The following is a 22,565-nucleotide window of genomic DNA, read 5'->3' as shown; positions in this document are numbered from 1 at the left end:
CCCGCGGCCCCGGCCCGCTTCGGCCGTCTCCGAGGGATTACGTGCCGCAGGTACCGTCAGCACTTTACCCGGCTTTTTTGGGCCAAAAAAAAAAAAAAAAGGGCTTGAAGGGGTTTTGAGAGGTGCGGAAAATAGTAGGGGAAGGAGGTAACAGTGTGAGGAGGGAGCTGGGGGGGAATATGGCAAATGCTGCGATCTGCCCTTGCCGTTCCCTCCCAAAAACCGGAGAGGGGTCCGTCCGGTGCCCCAGCCCCTCGGCGCTGGGGATGCCGTGCTGCCTGCCCCGGCTGAGCTCATCCTCCTGTTCCCGCAGTTTCCAAAACGCAGGGCTTGCCCTTGGTCCCGAAAAACCTCCCTTCGGCCGTGTTGGGGCAGGAGGGGGTAGCCTGGTGCTCCCGTGTGATCTCCCAAAACCCTGCAGGCTCTCGGCACGGAATCGGCTCCCAGGGCCGGCCTGGTTTCTTGTAGTTAGGTGTGACCAGTGCTTGGCCATATTGCAGAACCTGGTGCATAGTTACACAGAGTCTAAACAAGGTACGAGCTCGCGTACGTACTCAAACTTGCTATATTTTCCATCATGAGGAGTTACTTTCCTGCACTGTGGATTTGTATGGCTCTACGAGCTGTTAAACATGTGCTTTGTGTCCAAAATAATGTCATCATCTGCGTCTTTATGCCCATCTGCTCATTTACATTATTATCATGAGGCACATGATCTTCTGTAAGGGTATGAAGATTTGAGCCGTGGAGGCCGGCCATCCCCGTACGTGCGTTTCTACTGCATGTGCAGTGTATCTGCCATAACCTGATGCACGGCCTCTCTCAGCAACTGCAACAAAATCCCAATGATCGCTTTCTTTTCACCACCTTAAAAGGTAGCTCCGCCTTAAGCCAGGAGGATGCTTTCCTATCTGTCTGGCTTTCCTCTCCATCCCTTTTTACTCCACAGCAATGTTTCTGGATTTTTTTTTTATTTTTTTTCCCCCCCTCCTGTGCAGTAACAGAAATCAGGCCAGCCAGGGGAGGAGGAGGCAGAGAGCTATTTCAGGGAGCTGCTGTTATCTGCTCTGTGTTAATCCCCTGGCAGGGCGGGGGGAAGGTTTTCCCTGAGTGCTTTACTGGGAGGGCATATATTAAACATTGAAAAGCAAAGAGAGGAAGAAGAGGATTAGAGGGAGAGAGAGGAAGCTGGCTGCTGGTTTTAGTTGGGTTATCCATCTGCTCTGCTTGTATGGATGCAACAGCGTGAGCAATCTCACTTGGGGTTTTTTTGTGTTTCGTTTTTTTCCCTTCTTCCTTTCCCCACCCCTTTCTCTCTCCCTCTCAGATATCTGTGTATCGAGGTCCTTTTGCATCACCGTTATCCAGGAGCCCTGGAAGGCCCCTCACTCCCCTTCCTCCCGGTTTCACCTCCTGCTGTAGCTGAGCTGTTGAGATAATGGAGCTCAGGACTGTGGTAGCCACCGTGGAAAGTGGGGAGCAAGACACAGTTCTCAAGGTGCTTCAGATCTACAACCAGGAGGTGAGTGAGCGTCAAACCTCTGCCTGATGTCAGCTGCTGCTGTTTACAAGCCTGGAAGCAGGTTGGCCATGTTGTGGGATTTCTGTGCCATCCGGCTGTCCCCAGTCTGTCTCCTCTGAGTGCATCTGTCTGCGCGTTGCTGCCATGAAAATGTTACAGGCTGCTTCGTCTTTTACTTGCAGATGGCTTATTGCTTGATGTTTTGCTAGGAAGCGGCTAAGCAGCCCCTCTTTATCTTGGTTCCTTTGTATACTGGAAGTAAAGCATGTAGAAGGGATTTTTTTTTTTATTATTATCCAGATCCCAAGTAAAACCTGGCAGGGAAATAAACATCAGTGTGAAGACCGAGTAGGAGGAGCTTTTATGTTAAGGCAAGGTTTGGAGGTAGTAAAACTGAGGCCTGGGGAGGAGCTGCAGGTGAAACGGTTGTCGTGATTTCCAAGTAAAAGGTCATTAGAGGTGGACAGGGACGGGCTGCTGGAATTTGATACAGGTGCCTGATCTGAAAGCTGACAATAAGAGGTAAATAACAAATATAGAATATCAAAAAAAGAACGCTTGGGAAGCAGAGATGGAAGCGTTCCTAGCATTAAAGTGGCAAAAGATTATCTGTGAGGGTAAATCCCTTTTGAAATAGACTCCGGTTGTCAGGGAAATTTCCTTCAGAGGGTTTCCACCAGGGTAGGGCTGGCCCTGCAGATCTCCGTGACTCATTCTGCACCATTCTTGAGTAGGTGGGAAGCCAGCGGGGAAAACCTGTGAATATTTTGCACGAGTGTGCAAGAGGCAGAGTGTGCAACTATTTCCAGCAGTCAGTTTTGAAGCGGGGGAGATATTAGCAAAGAAGGAGCGGGTCGCTGTTAAAGACGGTCCGCAGGATTAATATCACCTACAGCAGGTGTAAAGCTGGAGAAATTAGGACTGCAAAAAGAGTTTGTTGTGTAACCAGCTTGAGGCATCAAACCACAATATTTTCTGTCGAATTCCTCCAGCTGGATCCTTTGTCGATGTATCAAGCGTAGGAAACTTGTGAGAGTGTCAGTGGCTTTGCTAGCCCGTCTAGAAGAAATGGAGCAATCAAAGAGGATTATGAAACTGCAGATAAACTCAGCAACTTTCTTGCATCATTTTTTACTGTAAAAATTGATGGTACTGTATCCTTTTTCTGGGGATATATTTTGACTCACTATTGCATACGCAGTCAATTTTTGATTGCCAGGAATAAACTACAGCTAAAGCAAAACCACGGGGATGGCAGAAATATACGCGAATGAGATTACAGGAGCCTGTGAAGAGGATGTGATGGGAAGAGAACAAGCGGCACGGCTGTCTGCAGAGCACATCGGTTCCAGGACTGAACCGCCGGTTCCTCGTAACGTGGTGCAACAGCCTATGCACGGGTCAGCTCACAGTGCTAAAGCAGGAGAGGGCAGCCCCGGGCCGAGCGCTACGGGAGTACAGCTGTCCTGCCTCTGCACCTGAGGTTTCTCAAGCAGCGTGTCGGCATCGCTTTGTCCATCATGGCTTGCTCTAGGCTAGAAAGACCAAAGCCATCCCTGGGATCCTGGTGACCGTGACACGGTTAATCTGCAAACTGTATCTTCTGCTTCTAAGCGGACAGGAATTGGCAGCACATAAAAAAGGCGGTGAACGGCAGGGGAGGCTACGTTTGCAGAGCGAGCGAGTCAGGGAACACCTGCGCTCTCCAAAAGCTCAGTGCAGTCAGTCTTGGGCTTCGCTGGGCAGGAAATCAGGTAGAGTTAGACAACTGGATAACTCCTAAGGTGATAAATGCAGTGGGAGACAAGCTCAGCTGCTCAGACCTATAGATGGGATGTCCATAAATTGTGATCACTCAAGAGAAGAACAAGTCCAGAGTATAAGAATGATTGGTCGTGGTAAGACTAACGACCATTATTGAGCGGCTCCGTAAGTGTGAGCAGTGTAACTCAATAAAAGGTGACAGTGAGCGCTAAGAAAATGATGGGAGAATTATGATACAATTATATCCACATATCTCTCTAGATCTAGGTGTATCTCTACATACATAATTAGTGTTTTATAAATTTTAAACATTGTCATTCTCAAAGCTTGGACCAAATGCTCTCTTGGTGTAAATGAGGGTTGCGTCATTCACTGGAAAGTGCTGCTTTTCACCAGGGCGCCTGTGGTCTCCTGTGCTGCCCCGTTCATTGAAAGCAGATGTAGCCAGAAAGGAGACTGTCCATCGAAGAAGCAGCCAGAATAGTGAGAAACACAGAAATGTTTCCCGTGAACAAAGAGCAGGACTGTTTTTATTAAGGAAAGTGACAGGAGGGAGGTGTAGAGATCAGGTCTCTTGTGTTTAAAGAACATGACCTGAATAACCACAAGGATCTGTTCGCGAGTAACAAGGAGACAGTACTTTTCTTCAGTCAGGAAAAGGAACAATAAATATCAAGGGGAAAAATGTTATAGGCACAGCTTGGTGGTGTCACTGAGCAGAGGAATTACCGGCTATTACAGGATATTTGGATTATGGTGAATGCCCACTTTACTGCTGCAGTATTTAAAAATAAGCCCGTCCGTCAGATGGGCACAGCTTTGGCCTGTGGCAGTCAGCCTCCACTGTAGAGCCAGCAGAAGAGGGCAATGGGTAATATTCATCACAAATGTTTTTCAAGGATGAAAGAGAAGCAGGGGCCTCCAGAATAGCGGGGATCTCACTCAAGGAAAGCACTTCAGAGGTGGACCATGCCACCAGGTCTGTGCTTTTCAAAGCAGATTCATTCCCCCTAGTTGTGAAGCACATGGTTGGAATTGCCTAAGTAGGAACAGCGTTGGAAAGAAAAGGCAGGACTGAAACAAAAACCTCAGCGGCAGGAAAGTTTTCCTTTTGTCTTGTTCCTTAGGAGCTCGCGCTGCTTGTTACAAACCCCACAAATACCGTAGACCTCTCTAAGCGCCGTGGCACTCCTTGCCACGCTGATTCCCTGCCTCTGTGCCGGTGGGGACTGCTCTTGAGGAGATGTGCTTGCTTTTGCAGCAAGCACAAACACATTTAGGCCTGCTGCTTTCCAGCTGAATGGCCCTTCCCTGCCTGGGGGGAACCGTTTTGTGGATTTTTAACCTATTACTTTATTTTGATTGTTTCTCTTTTGCCCCCACAGAAATCTCAGTGCTTCACCTTTGACGATGAGGAGCGGGAAGAGAGGAAGGTAGGCATGCTCTTTGGTTTCTTCCTTTAGTAGGATGGGTAAATCTGCTGCTCCATACTTGTGTCCAGCAGGGCTTGGTGGTGGCAGCTCCTACAGGGAAAGAAATGAGTAGTTTTTTTTGTTAACTTGATTAGGGAATGGTGTGCTCAGAGCATCTGCCTCCAGTTTTTCCATCAGTAGTTGATGTTTTAGGATAAAGGGCGGCACTCTTCCAGTGTTAGCAGGCCCTCTGGGTTCCGTGATGCATATAGTCTCAGCCACGGGTGTATAAAAAGTGTGATCATTTGTTTGTGGCATGAGTCTGCTAGGCAAAGATCATAGCAACATGCAAGCCTCTAGGGGGTAAGTGTTTTTGCTGTGAGCCAGCTGCAGGATTTGACCAAGGCCGTATATTAACAGATACTTTAAGCTGGCGTGATCTGGCACTCAGTGGAAAGAAGCACTCCTGCCTGTGCGTTTCTACTCTTGCAGTTCTTCCGTGCCAGGGCAGACCTTTGCATGGCTGCACGTGGTCGGTGGGATGATCTGCCTAAAGAATAAGACTATTTTTTTTTTTTTCCTGGATTATTTTCCTGCTGGATCAGTTTTGTGGTCCAGTTCATTGGTTGATTGCGCTAATGCCTGTGTTAGCACATCAGGTGTGGACCAGGCAGCCAGGGTGGAGAAGGGGACCTCTTTTGTCTGTGCTATTGCCAGCTAATGCTAGCATGAAGTTTTTCCAGGTACAGCCTGATGCGTAGGACCGGATCTCACAAGATCCGAGCTCTTTGCCTTGCACTGACTTGCTGTTTGAGCTGGGACAGTCACACAGGCCATGAATTCAGGCACAGCCTTGGGGTGCTCCACTTTTGGGGTGTATGTCGTGAAATATGAATTGAGCATTGCCGTCTAGTTCCTGGTGCTCAGTTCTTCTGAAGGTTTAGCCCTGGCACATGCTCTGAGATCTCTTTAACCTGAGTCAGTCAGAGGCTTTGGTTACTTATGACTGTATCTATAACTCCTGTGTCTGCCTCCTCGTATGGAAGGAGAAGAGGAATGACTGTGCTTTCTCACTTCTCAAGGGTGTGATTGTGGGGCATACTTCATGAGCTAAAGCTTGTTCAGTTCTGCCAGCCTCACATTAAGAACTAAAATTCATTTTTTCTTCATTCCTTCCCTCAGCTCTTTTATTATTATGAAGTGTAACTGATAAAGCTGTGTTAAGCCAATGACACTGAGCACTAGCAAAACTTGCAATCTTGGATTCTTTCGCTCTTCTAATATGCATGGAAAGACATGTGCTCTGATATGGTGTTATCTTAGAGAGATCTAGTGAGATCTTACCTCACCAAGGTGTGAATGTCTATGCAGTGGATTACTAGTGTAATCTGAAGCGTTGCTACACATGGTTCAAACCAAGCTGTGCTTGGTTGTGTGAAGCACTACCTTTGCTCTTGTACTCTTCTGTTGCTGTCGCATACGATGCTGTTATCCTCCGTGGTTAGATTTTCAGCTGTTGTGAATTGGTGTTAATGGAGCTCTGCCAGTCTGTACCTCCTGAGGATCTGGGCTAGTAGGTCTCCAGACAGCACTGAGGTTTAAGGAGGTACTACTTATTTGAATCTCCTGAGGTCTTTTCACCTCCTTTCCTAGGGCATCACGTGCTCTTCTCACCTCGCTTAGGTCCTTTTCCCCTCCCTTGGCAGTTTTCTGACGCACCTCTCAAACTTTTTGGTCTGTTTCTGGAGCACCCAAAGCAGATGCCTCCCTAATCTTAAGGCTCTGGGCGGGAATAGAGAACTGTTGAATTGGTTGCTGCTCTTCAGTGAAGCCATAAGGGACTTTTTTGACCTGCCCTCCCTTAGCTTAATGCAGCTGTCAAGTAAACCCTGCTAGCCTGAACCATCCTAACTGTGGGTGAAGCTAAAATACGCGATAGTAGCAGTTGCCTGTTCATACTCTCCCCTTACATCTGATACCCTCTCCCAGCCGTTCTTTGTTTCTTGCTGGCTGTCCTTGCTCGAACTGGGTCAGGATCAGATGCCAGAGCCAAACTCTTCCCGAGTGCTGCTGAGTGCACACCTGAACCAGAGCCATTAGCAGGCCCATCTCTAGATGACGCTCGCGTTTTCCGGGACAGAGCATTACAGGGTGGTGGGGGAGCACTGTGAAGTGTCAGTGTATGAGGCATTGCTTGTTTCCAACTGCACAGAAAATGGCCCAGCTGCTGATCAAGTTCCTGGAAAGAGAGCTGCAGCCGTCCTGCCAGGTCACGTGTTTGGAAAGCATCCGCATCCTGTCCCGGGACAAATACTGCCTTGACCCTTTCACCACCAAGGAAGGCCTGAAGACCCTCTCCAGGCATGCTGGCATTGATTACTCGGAGGAGGTCATCCGGGAGGTCCCAGACTTGGATGTAATCCTCGAATCCCTCAAATGCCTCTGCAACATTGTCTTCAGCAGCCCTAGGGCACAGGAGCTGACAGCTGAAGCCCGGCTGGTGGTGGGCCTGGCCAAGCGCATCAAACTGTACAACGAGAGGAGCCTTCCTCATGAGGTCAAGTTCTTTGACCTGCGTCTCCTGTTCCTGCTTTTTTTTGTTCCTGCTGCCGGCGCTGAGAGTGGACATTCGGCAGCAGCTAGCCCAAGAGCTCAGGGGCATTAGCCTGATGACAGATACCCTGGAGCTGACCCTTGCTGTAAAGTGGATGGACCCCTACGAAGTTGCCACCGAGGAGGGACTTCTCCCACCTTTGCCTCGGCAGGAGACAGAGCGAGCCATGGAGATCCTGAAAGTGCTCTTCAATATCACCTTTGATTCCAGCAAGAGGGAGGTGGATGAGGTAAGCTCCTTGGGTGTCCCACCCCACTGCATTTGCGTGTCTCTGGGCTGTGGTTTGACTACTGGTTTTCTCCTCCACTTGCATTTCCTTGTATTACATACTGGCCCTCATGCAGCCCCCGGGTACATGTAAGGGTAGCAAGAAGCTTGTGTGTCTGGACCTTGCTCTCTAGAGCACTGCCTCTATCCAATGAATCATTAACCCGTAAGACTCTTAGAGCATTAAAATTTAAAAGTTGGGCATTTTTCCTTCTTAATGACATGATTTGTTGTGCAAGTGGGAGAGCGGAGCCCCCACGTAACTTGCTTCTGAGTGTGGCCTGGTACTCTCTCACCTTCTGGACAAGGTCAAATGAAGGTGTGATGGAGAACATCTCTGGATAATCCATGGGCCTGTTCTGGGGCCTCTTCCAGCCCTTGACTCAGTGTTGTAGAGTGAGGGGAAAGGTATCGGGCAGCAGGAAGACTGTGTGTTGACCTCAAAAGGAGAATCAGGAGGCTACTTCCACGTAAACACCCTGCTGCCAGTTATCAGGCTGCTGGGGGGAGGGATGGGGCTGTGGGCTGCAGGGGCAGCAGGCTCTGAGATGTGGAGGATCCCCTTTCCTGACCAAGGTTTTCATTTTCTGTTTTGGGGCCAGGAAGATGCTGCTTTGTACCGGCACTTGGGTGCCCTCCTGCGCCACTGCCTCATGATCTCTGCTGATGGAGAGGACCGGACAGAGGAGTTCCACAGGTCTCTGTTAGATAACTAGGTCATGATCTTCACTAGAAACAGGTCTCCTCAAGGCAGGTCCTGCCTGACCTTGGCATTAACATCCTCTGCTTGTTTGGTGATTGCTAAAGTCGCTGCTGACAAACAGGCATCTTTGGTTTGGCCTGCAGGTTCCTCATGCTGCTAGAACTCGGAAATAGCCCTGCCCTTCCCACAGTCAAATTGTGTGTGCTAATGCCACAGCCTCCAGGTCTACAGGAGGAAGTGTTTTCTCCAGGCCTGCCTGACCCCAAGGGCCATATTCAATGTCCTGCATCAGGCCTCCTCAACAGTGCCAGCCACTTCAGTGGGCAACTTGCCAGAGCAGATGTTTGGTACTTTAATTAAAGAGTCCATGGGCTGGCCTTAATTAACTGTCTGTCTCTTGAGCCAGGCTGAGAAGTTGCCTGTGTCACACTGCTGAGCATTGTTGGTCCAGGGTTGTCAGCTTTGAGCAGGTGACACCATCCTGTACCCAAGAAAACCATAGTCAGGGGAATCCTAAGCAATGCATTGCATTGACCATCAAGGTGAGAATAAGTCATGCAGCAGGCGACCCTAGAGACAGACCTTTGACCACCCAGAGTGGTCCTACTTGGCCTCTGTGTCAAGATCCATGGTTTCTCAGTTGCCACTGAAGTCTCTTTGGACTCCCAGCAAATAGTTCAACTACCCAAAAAGCAGTTTAATTTATTCCCTTTTAGAGGTGTGAGGAGCTTGGGATGCAGCCCAAAGACAGCTTAGATCTCGGGGTCCTCACACTCCTGGAAGTTAGTAATGAATCTTCATTTCTGGATAGCTGAAGAACTTCTGTGAACAAAGATCCATGACTGTGTTCGCTTCTCTTTTATATGTTCAGTCATACGGTTAACCTCTTGGGCAACCTGCCCCTGAAATGTCTGGATGTCCTCCTGACGCCGAAAGTCCGGCCAGGCTCGCTTGAGTACATGGGAGTCAACATGGATGCAGTCAGCATCCTGCTGGATTTCCTAGAGCGGCGCCTTGACAGGGTAAGTTGAGAGGCTGCTGTGTGAGTTCGTCACTGCTCATTTTCACAAGTTCACTGCAAGGCACCTTTCCTTCAGCCTGTATTCATCCTTGAAAAGCCCGGTGCCAACATCACAGGAGCACCAGCAAGGCACGGTTAGTTCGGAGATATTCCTTTATAGAAGGGGCAGTTTTTAGCAGAGGCAAAAACTGTTATGGTTGGTAGGACTAAAACAACATCTGTGGACTGGGAAGGTGACTGTGTCACTGCTTTATGGACTGCAGGTAGTGAGATTGGGTGAACAGTAGATGATTAGCTGGCCGATTGAAACATCGGTGTTCCGTTTCACTCAGTAGTGATCTGGTGCGTAGCTTCTGGAAGCCTGAATTTGCATTATTTTCAAGCTGGCTGTGGTTTTCTGTCTCTGGAGTTATTCCAAAGGGCCTCTGAATTTTACCGCAGCACTTCTCTACCCTGGATGCCCTGCACAAATATTTCTAGCACTGCCGTGCCACAGGGCAGGGTTTGGAAAGCCCTTGCCGCTTGAGGAGTGATGAAGCACTGAAATTCCTGTGGCAGAGGCTGGAAAGCTTTGTTGTCCATCTATTTCCCTGATGGTCCCTCCACCACAAGCCAGACGAGCTGAGCTCAGTGTGACTAATGTGTTGTTCGCTTTGTGGGCGCTTCTGCAGGGACACAAGCTGAAGGAGAGCTTGACCCCCGTGCTGAACCTGCTGACGGAGAGCGCCCGAGTCCACCGCCAGACGAGGAAGTTCCTGAAGGCGAAGGTACGCTGTAGTTCAGCCAAAAGTTGAATGATGCTGCACTGAGGAGAGAGGAGAATAGCAAACCGCCTGATTATTGCCATCCTCCAAACAGACCTTCTCTGTCTCTCTACTAGGTTCTGAAACATGGGTGTTTGAGGTCTTTGGTACCCACACTGTTTTTTCCACATCTCCCACGCTCTGTGGATTTATTAGTTTTAGCTGATTTGTAAAACGCACGTATGTTTACCCCTGTCCGACCTGCCGTTGCTGTTCCAGCTCCACTGATCGCCCCTCACTGTGGCCTTGTAGGTGCTGCCGCCGCTCCGGGACGTGAGGAATCGGCCGGAGGTGGGGAACTCTCTGCGGAACAAGCTGGTGCGTTTGATGACCCACATCGACACCGACGTGAAGCACTGCGCGGCAGAGTTCCTCTTTGTGCTCTGCAAGGAGAGCGGTGAGTTGCAGGGCCTTGTCGTGGGCTTTGGTGACAGGGAGTCCTGGAGCCTGGCCTCTGGGCAAGCCAGAGAGCGTGGGACGGGTGACCCTTTGCAGCCAACAGGAACTTCTGTCTTCCCTTGGGCCAGATACACTGAGTAGGGAAAAGTGGAGGGTATCCAAGTGCTCTGTGGGAAGGAGTTGCTGTCTCATGCCAGCGGTGAGTGAAAAACTCTGCTAGGGGACACCCCAACACGCTGCAGACAACCTGGCCTGCCTTCCTGGTGCACGGTGTGGGAGCCTTGCTCCCTGTCACAGAGTTCAAAGAAGCGTTGGCATTTCTGGGTCTCCGTGGCCTTGCACCGATCTTGCCGTTGGGGCACACAGGAGCAGGCGGGGCTGGAGAGGCAGGAGGGGAAGCACAGGGTGGTCTCTCTCCCCTTCTCCCGGCAGTGTCGCGGTTTGTGAAGTACACAGGCTACGGGAATGCAGCTGGGCTCCTGGCAGCACGAGGCCTGATGGCTGGTGGTCGGGAAGAGGGAGAGTACTCAGAAGACGAAGACACAGACACTGAGGAGTACAAAGAGGCAAAGCCCAAGTAAAGAAGTCTGGTCCCCCTCTACAGCACCCCTCTTCCTACACCTCCTTCCCACTTCTGCTCTGTCCCTTCATCTGCCTCCCTGCCATCTCCCTTGTCCTGCTCTTTCACATACGCATTTCCTTCTGCGTTACTTAGCAGTTTCACCCTTGGCTTTGATGTCCTGTTCCACCCTCTCTGCCTGTTCCTTGGGTGAAATGCCTCTGTGGCTGAGCTGCTCATGGCGTGGGTGGTCACCAGTGCATATATTGGGTCCTTGCAGCTGGGCACAGGCTCTAGAGCAGAGTGGGTTCCTTCAGCCAGAGCCCATTCTGCACCAGACCTGTTCGTGGTGTGCACGTGGCAGTACATCTCTCTAATCCATATCTTACACCTTTTTTTGGCATCCGCACATGTCAGTAGAGTGGCGGGCTTTTACTGTGTGCTGGGGTAAGGGATAAGGGTGATCCCTTCTTGCAGCAGGTTTGGAAGTGCCATTACTCTCTCCATCTCGAGAGTCCTGTGCTGCTGGAGTGAACTGTTTTTTCTTTGCCTGCTAGTGGACGGTGGTAACGCGAGGATGGGGGGTGCGCAGGGAGAGCCCTAGGACTGTGCTCCGCTGTGGGTCCCATACTTTCTAGCATCCTGTTCAATGTGGTCTACAGGTTGGGTTTGGGTTTTTTTTTTTCCTGTGTTAGCTTTTTGCCTCCTGACTTAAGGAGAGGGAAGAAGTGTCGTCTGCCTTTGTGCGCCTGGTTTAAAACTGCACTGTGGAATTGGCAGGATGGGGATGTTGTTCACACCAAAGAAATAATAGGGATTTGTAAGGGGGGACGACTGTGCGTAGGACATACAGAAAGAGGTCGGAAGCACCATGTTGCGCTGCGATAGCGGTTGGGGCTAACGAGACGAGCAGCAGTGATAGCCAGCCTTGCCATTGTGTTCCTGTGCTCAGTAGAGGCAAAGAAGGTTTTTAAACAGCCCTTTTGTCACTCCTCTGCTTTACCTCCCTCCTTTGCCCTGGCCTCACTATTCTTCTTGCAGCATTAACCCTGTGACGGGACGCGTCGAGGAGAAACTACCCAACCCCATGGAAGGGATGACTGAAGAGCAGAAGGAATATGAAGCCATGAAGTTAGTCAACATGTTTGACAAATTGTCCAGGTACTAGAAAATTGTGTGTGTTCATGTCTTGTGTTAGCACCTGCGTATCTGTGGCTTACATTTATCACAGACCTTTCTTTGAATATATTCCCAAGGCCACCACTAACTGAAGGGATGTAAGAGAGCGGGGGAGGTACATGGGGAAATATTTCCTTAAGCTGGGCTCTGTTATGTGCAGGGGAAGGCACTGCAAGCCCCACGCACCTCTGGCATGATGGCGTACTGCGAAATTCCTCTGCATGCCTGTACTGTGTTTCCAAGCACCTGCTGCCTCACCAGGTTTGGCCGGGTGCTCAGTAGGAGCAGCAGCAGCCGCTGTCCTGGCAAGGCTGCTCAGTAGGAAGCAGCGTTTTGGGGACAGATGGCAGCCAGTGCCACCAAGGCCCTTTCCCTGCAGGAGTGCTTTCTCCAGTCATCTTTCATCCGTCACTAATAGGTGCCACAGAGAAGAACCCGGAGTCTGCCAACTGAGTTCAGACCACCCCCAAGGGTGGGAGGGAAAAGGGCAGCACGTTTACTGCATGTATTTCCACTGTGTGTTAGAGGGAGAGGAACCCTGATGCCAGCACTGGTTTTCCTCTGGCAGTCCTGTACCACGCAGAACAGGACCCTAAAAGTGAGCCTGTTCCAGGGAACCTAAGAATGGCAACACTTGTGGATTGTGCTTCCAGCCATTGCCTCAGCATGCTGGAGGTTTTATGGCTAGAACTATCCCCCACTTCTAAAAGGGATTCTTGGCGGTGGCCTGGGGTTGTTCTGGGCTGCCTCGGGGCAGTTTCCGCAAGCCCCACGTTTCTGCTGTAGTACTCGTCTGTTCCTGCAGTGTCTGCTGCAAATTTGTGTTGCTTTCCCCCCATCTCCTCCCTGGTTGCAGAGAGCAAGTCATCCAGCCCATGGGCATCACGCCGAGCGGCAACCTGGCCCCCATGGAGAATGCCATCCATGATATAGCTGACGAGAGGTCGTCGTCCGACTCGGACCTGGGGCTGGACTGATCCAGACCGTGTGCCCCAGCCTCGGAGAGCTGGGGAGCCTCCCTCCGCTCTCCCTCCAGAACTGGTGCTGCACCCAGAGGCTAGTACTGGGCCAGGACTCTGCCTGTAGGATCTGGATCCAGCCCGGACCCCTCAGTCCACAACAAGGAACACCACCTGCCTCCTTCCCAGCTCCATAACCACCTCTCCTTCCAGAGGGTCTTCATGGCCTGGCTCCACCTTGGTCTCTCCTGTCAGCAGCCTTGAGGATTTCAGACTCTAAATTGCTTCCAGGACTTTCCAGTGGGATTTTTTTTTTTTTAAATGCGATGTTTGGGAAGAAGGGTTGGGGGGAGGATCTTTCTGTCACACCATCAGGGTTCAATAATCTGCGGAGCATCTTGTATACTTGCTGACGCTTGTGCGGCCGCACATCAGCACGCGTGTCGCTGTGCGTGGCTACGTGTGGCCGGCCCTACGTGGGGGGAGCCGCTTCCCAGGAACGCGGGTGGGAAGGTGGGACTGCAGGAGAGGGGTGCGAGTGGTTATTCGTGGCAGTTCTCGGGGATCGGTGCCTGCGGGGTGTCTCGGCGTAGTGCATCCATTTCATCAGCAGGTAGCTGTACATGTGTGCGTTACGTATGGCTGTGAGCGTGACGGTGTCTGTGCAAAACCAGGAGTGTGTGGACTTAGGAGTGTGTGCGTGAGTGCAGAGGGGAGCAGCGGTGTGTGAAGCTTCCAGCGTTCCCATCGGCCGCAGGAGAGAAATGCGCAGGTGACTGCCAGGAACACTCTGATACTCGGTCTCTGGCACTGTGCAATGTTCCTGTTACCAGAGAGTTTAGTTTTTGGCATTAGCCTTTCCCCATCTTCACGCTTTCCAAATGAAAGGTCAAAATCTGTGCTTTGTCTGCTGCCTCCTCGTCTGCCTTGGCTTTCCCGCGGGTCCACTGCTGTTTGCACCCAGGGGCTGGGGTTGGTCCTGTCCTTCGCTGTGGCTTAGATTTGTCTTTTGGTTTTTTTTGTTTAAAAAAAAAAAATGTTTTAAAGAAAATCTTCCAGTTTGTCTCATGTACCAGAGTTCCAAAACTTCTATCACAAGTAGGAATGCAAAAGTGATGCTAGAATAAAGAAAACCTGACAAATGGGCGCGTGGCAGTGATTCATCGAACGTGATGGCTCTGAGCAAGTAAGGCAACATCTTTGGCTTTTTCTGACTAGCACGTGGTTCTACTCCGATCACCCTGAACTTTACAGTTTTATTTGGGGGGTAAAATTGCAGCATTAAACTGGGGCTGAGCCAGAACCTTTCCCTGCACCATGACCACCAAGTACAACTGAACGGAGCGTCCCAAAGTTAAAGTAAGCACTGAAGCTTGAGGACTGCAAAACAATCTTAGCGCAACCCCCTCGGGCCTCACGACGCGCAGTTGTTTACAGGACTGCTCATCTTTACAAATGCTCCGTAACGGTTGAAAATTGCGCACGCCAGCTCCGTCTTCTGCCTGTGCAATAGGGATTTGCTGCTCAGCCTTTGCAGGACGCGAGCCAGCCTCCGTGGTCGTTTGGCTGCGTGGGTCTGCTGAGGTTTCTGACTCCCCGCAAGGCAGCGAGTGCAGCGAGGCTGGGGCTCCGGTGGGGAGGCAGGACAGGCTGGCCAGGCTTCGCAGCGGGGCACCATGTCGGACACCCGGGAAGTCTGGGTCCGGGGAGGCCGCAGATGCACAGCGGGGGCGAGCAGAGGGTTTGCAAGTGTTCCTGCCTGTGTATTTTTAGGAGTTGGTGCTTGTTTTCTGAAGACGGTCTCTATGATGTGAAAAGCTGAAGGTGTGCTTCATCTAGTTTAGTTCTTCAGTGATTAAGATTTTTTTTTTAGTAGCTGTGATTAAAGTTCCAGGCTCTCCCAGGGATATATGATATTTATGTAAAACTGACCCACTAAGGTTCGCAGGTAGGCTTCTGTCATGAGAATAGCTTCAGTGTATCGTAGCTGGAGTTTTTAGGCCAACTGCATCTCTCTCCTCTTTTTTTTTTTTTAGCTAACTAACAAAAAAGCCCACCACAGACCTTCTGTGTGGACATGCAGACCTCTGATCTCTTCCCAGCTGTTAAAGCTCTCCGAAGCTTTCCAGGCAGAAGGAAGAATGGGGGGTGTATTTTTAATGCAGTGCTTCTGATACTGTTGTATTCTAATTTTCTATCGTGCTTAAAACCCCGGCTTGCAACTGACAGGCCCTGCTTTGAAAAGCCCCGGTGCAGGGGCGGAACTTGGCACAGGGCGCTTCTGGAGCGAGGGTTTATAAACAGGGTACGGTTTAAAAGCAACACATCACCACAATTTTCGGTGTGAAGCAATGTGCCGCGAGGCTTCTGGTGCTCTGCCAAGCGAGAGAACAATCCTTCCGCTTTTCCTGCGGCTGCGCTTTCCGATACATCTGCTGGGCCGGTCCCGGCTGGGGGGAGGAACGCGCAGATGTATTTGAATTGTGCATTTGGATAAGCAAGTCCGCTCGTCTGAGTGGAACTTGTTCAAAGCCTCCTTCAAGGAAGCAGCTAGGGCACCAAGCGCGGAACCCTCTGTTCCTGTAGCGTTAGCAGCAGACGTGCCAGGCTTCTGTGGGGTCCCTTGAGCTAGTCTGACTTACAGCAGATGAGTGTTAGGTCCAAACACTTCTAATTACATAAACAGACAGCCATAAGACAGCGTTCTGAGGCTCTAGCTTTGCCCTGGGAAGAGCTTTTCAGCAGAGAGGTCAGTAACAGTGTTCCAGCGTTGTGTGGGTAAGACACAGCTGTGTGCTCAAATGCTTTTATTCCCTTCGCTTGGGTTTTCGCGGTTTAGCATTAACCGTAACGACCTGGTGGCACAAAATGCTTTGCATTTTGTTGTGCTTGTTTAGAGCTGGTACTGACTGGGATTGCCTCTAGAGCAGTTGCTGTGATAAACAGATGGGTCAGCCAGGGCCACCTGGGGGTGACTGCAGTCCCCACAGCCAAATTTGGGTGCTGGGGGGATGAAATGCATGCCCTGTTGCAGGGAAGAGGTTCTGCTACACCTGTGATACGCAAAGTACGTCTGCCAGGGCACATCTGGGAAGGAGCAGGACATCACTGCAGTGCTCTGACTGATACTGCCTCTCCCTGCGACAGCGTTTGCAGGGAGGAAAGGCACTTGTGTAAGCCTGAAAAGAAGAAGAAAAAAACAAATAAAGCAGGTGAAAAGAGTGGTGGTGGTGGGGACAGAATGTGTTCAAACACTAGGGAAGGTGTGAAGTTTACAGAAAAACCCTCAGGTGACATCAGTAAAATTAGAACTCTTTTTATTATTAAATAATTAACACTAGACTGGTTCAAAGCTCTTCCAGCAGCTTGAGCTGGTGTTCCTGAATAGGAATGGGGGCAGGCCCCCCATGACAGCATTTGTCCCCTGATTAACAGAGATTTCCTCTGAAGAATAAACACTACAAGTCTGCAGCAGCTGAAAGATCGTGACTAAGAGAAGAGTATCTGAGGAGGAGCTGTGAAAGGAGTTGGTAGATGCTCAGTCCGGTGGGGGGAGCTGGAAAACTCACTCCAGACGAAGTGATTCTGTCCTGCCTTAAGGCCTGACCTTCATGGCGTTTTCAACTCCTGATCCTTGAAAACCAGGCCCTCTGAGGGTCTCCGAGGTTGGATGGCTCAGAAAGAGGGAGACCCAAACAGCAAGCTGCATATGCACAGCTCGTCTGACACGCTGGCACAAGCCCACGAGCTCCCGGCCGCCTACTGGTGAAGCTCTCATGGCTGGACGTCGTCAAATGGTGTGCTGATGGGGTGACAGCCGGAGCCGTGGAAGAGGAAAGTCTCTCCTAGTGCGTCCTGAAACGAGGTAAGACAAGGAGGGAGCAGTGCTCAGTGGCTACATCAACTGTTCTGAAGTCTCAGGTAGGAAAGCCTTCACGTGCAGAACCAGTTCGCAGCTTGGCATTTGGGCTTCACTCCCTTCAGCCTCCCTTCCTTCGCCGGTGAAGGCCTCTCTGCTCTGCTTCCAGGCTGGCTGGATTGAGCCGCGAGCATCCCCTCCTCCCCAGCGTGCCAGTCCTCTGTGGATTTGCTGCTGCAGAGCCGGACGGCCTCTTCCACGGCTCCCTGCCACGAAGTCTTCCTCTGCCCATGCTGGGCACGACAACGTCTCCTTTTCAAGGTGAACATCGCTCTCCAGCAGCAGGGAGCCAGCTGTCCTATTTGTCTTTTGCGTCTAGCTAAAAATAGAAAGACCACAGAGTGCTTGCTAGGGTGTTTCAAACCTTCCAGCCCCTGTTAGCTCAGCCAGCAATGCTTCCGAGCACCGAAATCCCAGAGCAAGGAGGAGGGGTTTTTTCGTGCTTCACCACACTTGCATCAGCTTTACGCATCAGTGATCTAGAGCAGCACAAGCATTAAACCAAGGGCTGCTTGATCTCATACAAATGCAAAATGGCTTGTAGTGAAAGATCAAAAACCTGACCCAAGGACTAATAATTCCTATTCGTTCCTACCCCATAAGCTGATGAAAGTAAGAACAACCTGAATGTTAAAATTGGAATCCTGAAGCCAGATTTTCTCTTGGGTCAGAAGAAATCGTGTATGGACAGTGTATCTGTTAAAAATACAACTGGCTTCTTACTACGGCGAGTTGGCAGAGCCCTGCTGCAGACAAAGGAGCTGCGCCCATTTACACAAGCGGAAGAGTTGGCCCAGCCCACAAGTTACAACTTCTGCTTCAATTAAAAAAAAAAAGTTTAAAAAGTGATGCCAAATGTGGGGAAAATCTTCCCAGCAGGTCTAAAGTAATGTAATACTTAACATTAGCACTAAACTCAAAGTAATTAAGAACTTGCTCTCCTACAATTTCTCACTTCTGAAGATCTCAAAAGATTACAGACGTAAGAATGGCACAGGGAAATAAATGATCAGCGGGGGAAAAGAGTCAAGTCTTTAGTGATTCAGTGCTGTCAGGTGGAGCAAGCACCCTCACTCCTGCCTGCCGCTTGCTGCTCGTCGCGTGCCTGGCCGCTGCAGCACCTCGTTCGGTCTTGGACATAGCGCAATTGGAACCTCCCTTTCGTTACGACTATTACTTATTTCTCACAATGACTAGAAAAAACACTAGAAATGAAACCAGAGCAATTAAGTGACCGTACAGGAAGAGGAAAGCTCCACTAAGGTGATGCTTGGCTGGGCTCCTCGCTTTAGTTCAGCAACTACTCGTGTTAATGTGCCATTAACAGCATCGCAGGCTCAGGCTCTCAGCCAGGGAACAAGCAGCGTAAAAACCAACGCCTGAGCAGCAGCTTCAGCACCCGGGAGCGTGCCCCACCGCGTGTCTGCACGCTCAGTGGAGTCTTCCAGTCTCCTCACACACCTCTGAGGGAAGCATTGCCAGAAGAAGAAAATGCCCATGTTTTGTGTTGCTTAAGTGCAAAGATGAGTCGTCTGCTGGCTTACAAAGATCATACTGGATTGATATGATACAGGTGACAGAGGGGATTTTCTGGTTGGTCACTTCCAGCTCCAGGAAACTGTACCTTCATCTATAGGGCTTTTTTGTTGTGTTTGGGAACAAATAAAAAAAAAATAGATGAAATCAACAGAAAGCTTTTCAGTAACTGAGTGGGTCACTGCCTGAAGAAGCGCTAAAGCATTCTCATTCAACCCAAAGCCTGGCCTTTTCCGTGTTCTTCCTACTTCATCTGAGGTTGGCGGATCTGCATCCTCCCCTTCCGTACCACTGAAACATTCAGCAACACGGCACGCTCCCTGCTCTGTGGCACCTTCACTCTGAAATAGCACTGAGGTTTGCTTTTTTCCTTTTTTAACCTTTTTGCACTTTCCTGTGGTCCTTTTCTCTGAATGCAGACTGCAAGCACGGCGATGTCTGCTGTGCAAGTCTAACCCCAGCAAGCACAAACCTGCTCCCCCCGGAATAACTCCAGCACAAGGAACAAAGAGGCTGAGGGAGGGAGACGGGGCTCTGAGCCCCTTCCCACCTTTGCTTTTTCCTTCTGCATTAGTGTTTGCATCTCTTCATTCCAGTCCAGCAGCTCCACCAGCTTCTCAACCCCACCGATCACGTCCCCCAGCTGGGCTATGTCATTGTAGCGTTGCTGCCAGGCGAAGGGTCCTACGAGATCTCGGTTGATCAGGACTCGGGGAACGGAGCTGCGAACAGCTCCTGCCAGGCTGGCAAAGGGCTCCACCTGAAGGAAGGCAACCCGAAGGAGCAGAGAGAGACGGTCACCCCCCTGAGGGGCACTTGCGGGCACGAATTCACTGCACACTAAGCTTGTAACCGCTGTGTTTAACAGCTCTCCCACCGTGGGCTAAGCTACCCCAGCTTTGAACAGGTTACGGATGTCACCAGTTATCCAGTGGCCTTTCCTCAGGTAGCTGCAAAACTCATCTCTTGCTCTCCAGGTGCCCACCTTTACCAGGAGCCCACAAGGTTTTCAGAGAGTCTCTCAGGGTGCATGCATCCTGTTTCTTACCCTGCCACCTCAAATTTTACCTCGATAACCCAGTTTCTCGCCTTCTCCTCTAAACCCTCTCTCCTCCAGAGTCCCCTCGGGCCCTGTTTTCCATGTGCCTTTTTCTCCTTGTGAGCGGGGGTTTCCCTCAGTCCCAGACCTCCAGGGACGTTCCAATGACGAAAAGCAGGTCTGCCGTGGGGAAGTCTGTCACGTGGAGGAAGAAGCGCTGCGGTAGCTCCTCGCCGAAGAACACAATGTCAGGCTTGACGACTCCGGTGCAGACAGGACAGTGAGGGACCTTGTCTGCCATGACGTCCCCCTGAAGCAAGAGCACCCAACACCACTCGTTACGGGGCAGCGCATACCTGCACAGCGGGGTCAGAACCACAACACATCCTCGCGGCAACATCCAGCCCACGTCTGGTCCCCTCCAATAAAACCTCTTGGCCCTGAGGGCAAAACAACAGGCCTGCAACAGGTTCTCCTCCTTGCATTCATTTATGTGTCGATGCCCAGCTGCGGCCACTCACCCTGAAGTCCTCTCCTGGGAACTTCCTTCGACAGACCGTACAAGTGGCGGTGGCAAAGGTGCCGTGGGCTTCCACCAGTCTATTGGGAGGGATCCCAGCAACTGGAACACAGCGCGTGGGAAAGGACCAGCTCAGCGTGAGGTGACTGAACCAGAAACTCCACATTCACCGGGCATTTCCCCAGTCCCGCCTCCTATTCTGCTTCTCACCGTCATCTCTTCCCAGCGCTCTGCTGCTGAGAGATGGGGAAAAGAAAACTCACCTCTCTCCAGCCCGTCGATATTCTGGGTATAGAGGCGCAGGAGGAGCCCTTTGTCGTGCAGGAGTCTCAGGAAATAGTGGGCGTAGTTGGGTCTGTAGTTGCCGGGGTAGAGCTCCTTGGCCAAAGTGAAAAAGGGCTTAGGGTTGACAAAGAAATACATCAGTTCAAAGATGGCTTCTGGGTAAGGGATGTTGTACTGCTCAAGGTTACTGTAGAGGCCACTCCCCGGGGACCTGCAAAGAGAGGAGAGCGGGGCTGGTAGTCAGAATGCAGGAAGAGTTGCCACCCGCCACAGAGCCAGACCAAGACGTGACAGAGCAGCCAGCCAGGGCCTTGGGTTCTCTCTGGCTGCTTTGTGCTGTCCATCGTGTGTCAAGAGAGCAGCTGAAACTACCTCTGCACAGAAGGAGAACCTGCCTCACATCCCTGCTCTACTGCCACCCCACCTTCTCCCGGCTGCAGAGGTGTGCCTGCAGCTGGAGGAAGGGAAGGGCCACGCTGGTATGCTGAGGACCATGCTCTCTTCTAGCTGGAGCGTCTCAAGCCCGCGCCACGGCCACATTGGCCCTTCTCTGGTGGCCGAGGTGGTGCAGTGAGTGCAGCCACAGAATCAAGCAACGGGCGTGACTTAACCATCCTGAAGACCTGGGCCAAGGAATGGCCCAAAGTCCGACTGGTGATGCCAGCCTGCCTTTGGCTGGAGAAGGAGGATCAGCAGGCACGGAAACTCCTGTGCCTAGCCTAGCCTGGCACAGATAAACAAAATGGAGGGGTGAGAGGAGTAGCAGGCACCAGCATTATCTAAGCTGAAGATCTTGGCCCTCCCAGCACTGAAAAAGGACAAATGAAACAATGGAGGCATTACCTAAAATCTGGGATGCCGCTGGGGGTGCTAATCCCAGCGCCAGCCATCACCACCACTCGGCGACACTCCTTCTTCCGAATTAGCTCTGCCACATCCTGCAGGGTGAGCTTCTGCTTCCCACCATCATCTCCCCATCTGCCCATTCCTAAAATGGCTCTGGCAGCAGCAGACAAAGAGAAGGGCCTGGTCCCTCGGACCCTGCTCGGAACAGAGAGAAAGCACAGCAGGTAGCGTACTGACAGCGACTTCAGCTGAAAACTGCTCGGGGGGAGAAAACCACCCCAAGAATTTTGCAGGAAGCTCTTCAATCAGCAGGACTGTGCGCTAGTACTTAACAAGGAGAAAGCTTAACCATTAGTCTAATCCATACCCCAGGAGTAGATACCTTCCGTTGCCCTTTTTATGCAGATCTAAAAATACCAAATCACTGGTACCCCTGAGAGGGGTTTTTTTTTGGACAGGGGGTGGACACAGGGCTGTGGGAATGGTAGCACTGGGACTCACAAGTCTCATAGTTGATTTACACTGCCCTTGGGATAAGGAAGACTCTTTTCTATGTCCTGAGTTTCAAGAAGTTTCTAACAGGGTGATGCAGTGACCCTGGGACAACGCTGCCCAGGTTAGCACGGACGTTTTCATTTCTCTATTTCCCCCAAGGGCTCCGCCTCGAGAGAGCTCCACGTGTAAATGGTAAATGCCTAAAGGAATCACAGGTCAGCGCTACGTACAGATGGGGCAGAGATCATTCACTACCATCTGAAGGAACAGCTTCTCCCCAGACAATTAGTGCTTGCTGCTGCAGGACATAACGAGCAGTCCAGAGAAGGCGTGGGAGTGCGAAGAGCCAAGGGAGAGCTGTTGGATCTTGGCAATCCGCGAACAGCAATTACCGAGCTGTAAGTGTCGACTGTGGCCTCAGTGTGGTTGACGCTGTCTTCACAAGGACATGGCTCTGCCTTGTCAGACCAGGTTCCCGGGGAGCTAAATTCACAATCTGGCAAACGCTCATATTTCTCTGGTAAACCTCTCTACTCTTTGAGCTCCCGGGCCAGCTCTGGCTTACAGAGATGGGGACCCATCTGCCTATTTAGACAGGAGAGGTGATGTCCTCAATCCCACGCTTTCATTGTAACAGTACCAGTTCCTTCCCCTCGGCATCCCGGTGCGGAGGCCTGGCGGGCATCGGGCACCAGCACCGGCTGTGAGGCGACGGGCGCGCGA

General features: G+C 51.1%; 3 protein-coding genes across 3 annotated transcripts in view; 2 read left to right on the top strand and 1 right to left on the bottom strand.

Moving 5' to 3' along the window:
- Positions 1-1,196: 1,196 nt before the first annotated feature.
- On the top strand, positions 1,197-14,347 carry RIC8A (RIC8 guanine nucleotide exchange factor A). Its single transcript, XM_009333722.1, is given in 11 exon segments — positions 1,197-1,522; positions 4,672-4,719; positions 6,911-7,294; positions 7,296-7,541; positions 8,182-8,276; positions 9,154-9,304; positions 9,975-10,070; positions 10,359-10,503; positions 10,938-11,082; positions 12,106-12,225; positions 13,100-14,347. Coding segments are annotated over 11 exon segments (1,635 nt in total). The 5' UTR covers positions 1,197-1,438; the 3' UTR covers positions 13,221-14,347.
- A 2,164-nt stretch (positions 14,348-16,511) lies between these two features.
- On the bottom strand, positions 16,512-21,543 carry SIRT3 (sirtuin 3). Its single transcript, XM_009333711.1, has 6 exons — positions 21,345-21,543; positions 20,480-20,712; positions 20,218-20,318; positions 19,845-20,006; positions 19,208-19,417; positions 16,512-17,440 (listed from the first exon to the last, which is right to left on the bottom strand). Exons 1-6 carry the CDS (start codon positions 21,485-21,487, stop codon positions 17,420-17,422), a joined length of 870 nt encoding a protein of 289 aa, XP_009331986.1. The 5' UTR covers positions 21,488-21,543; the 3' UTR covers positions 16,512-17,419.
- Positions 21,495-22,565, top strand: part of PSMD13 (proteasome (prosome, macropain) 26S subunit, non-ATPase, 13) — a 12,026-nt gene continuing 10,955 nt past the window's right edge. Inside the window, exon 1 of the mRNA XM_009334122.1 lies at positions 21,495-21,571. Within this exon, the coding sequence (XP_009332397.1) occupies positions 21,495-21,571 (77 nt within the window). The remainder of the gene's footprint in view (positions 21,572-22,565) is intronic.

The sequence above is a fragment of the Pygoscelis adeliae genome, unplaced genomic scaffold, assembly GCF_000699105.1.
Source record: "Pygoscelis adeliae isolate BGI_AS28 unplaced genomic scaffold, ASM69910v1 Scaffold420, whole genome shotgun sequence".
NCBI lineage: Eukaryota > Metazoa > Chordata > Aves > Sphenisciformes > Spheniscidae > Pygoscelis > Pygoscelis adeliae.
Note: the sequence above shows the minus strand (reverse complement) of the source record. Positions and strands in the feature narration are given on the sequence as shown.

Coding starts and splice junctions, on each gene's coding strand:
- SIRT3 (XM_009333711.1), bottom strand. CDS start 21,487: ATGGGCAGATGGGGAGATGATGGTGGGAAGCAGAAGCTCACCCTGCAG. Junction 20,713..21,344: donor AGCGGCATCCCAGATTTTAG/GTAATGCCTCCA, acceptor CTCTCTTTGCAG/GTCCCCGGGGAGTGGCCTCT. Junction 19,418..19,844: donor TCATTGGAACGTCCCTGGAG/GTCTGGGACTGA, acceptor GCCTTCCTTCAG/GTGGAGCCCTTTGCCAGCCT.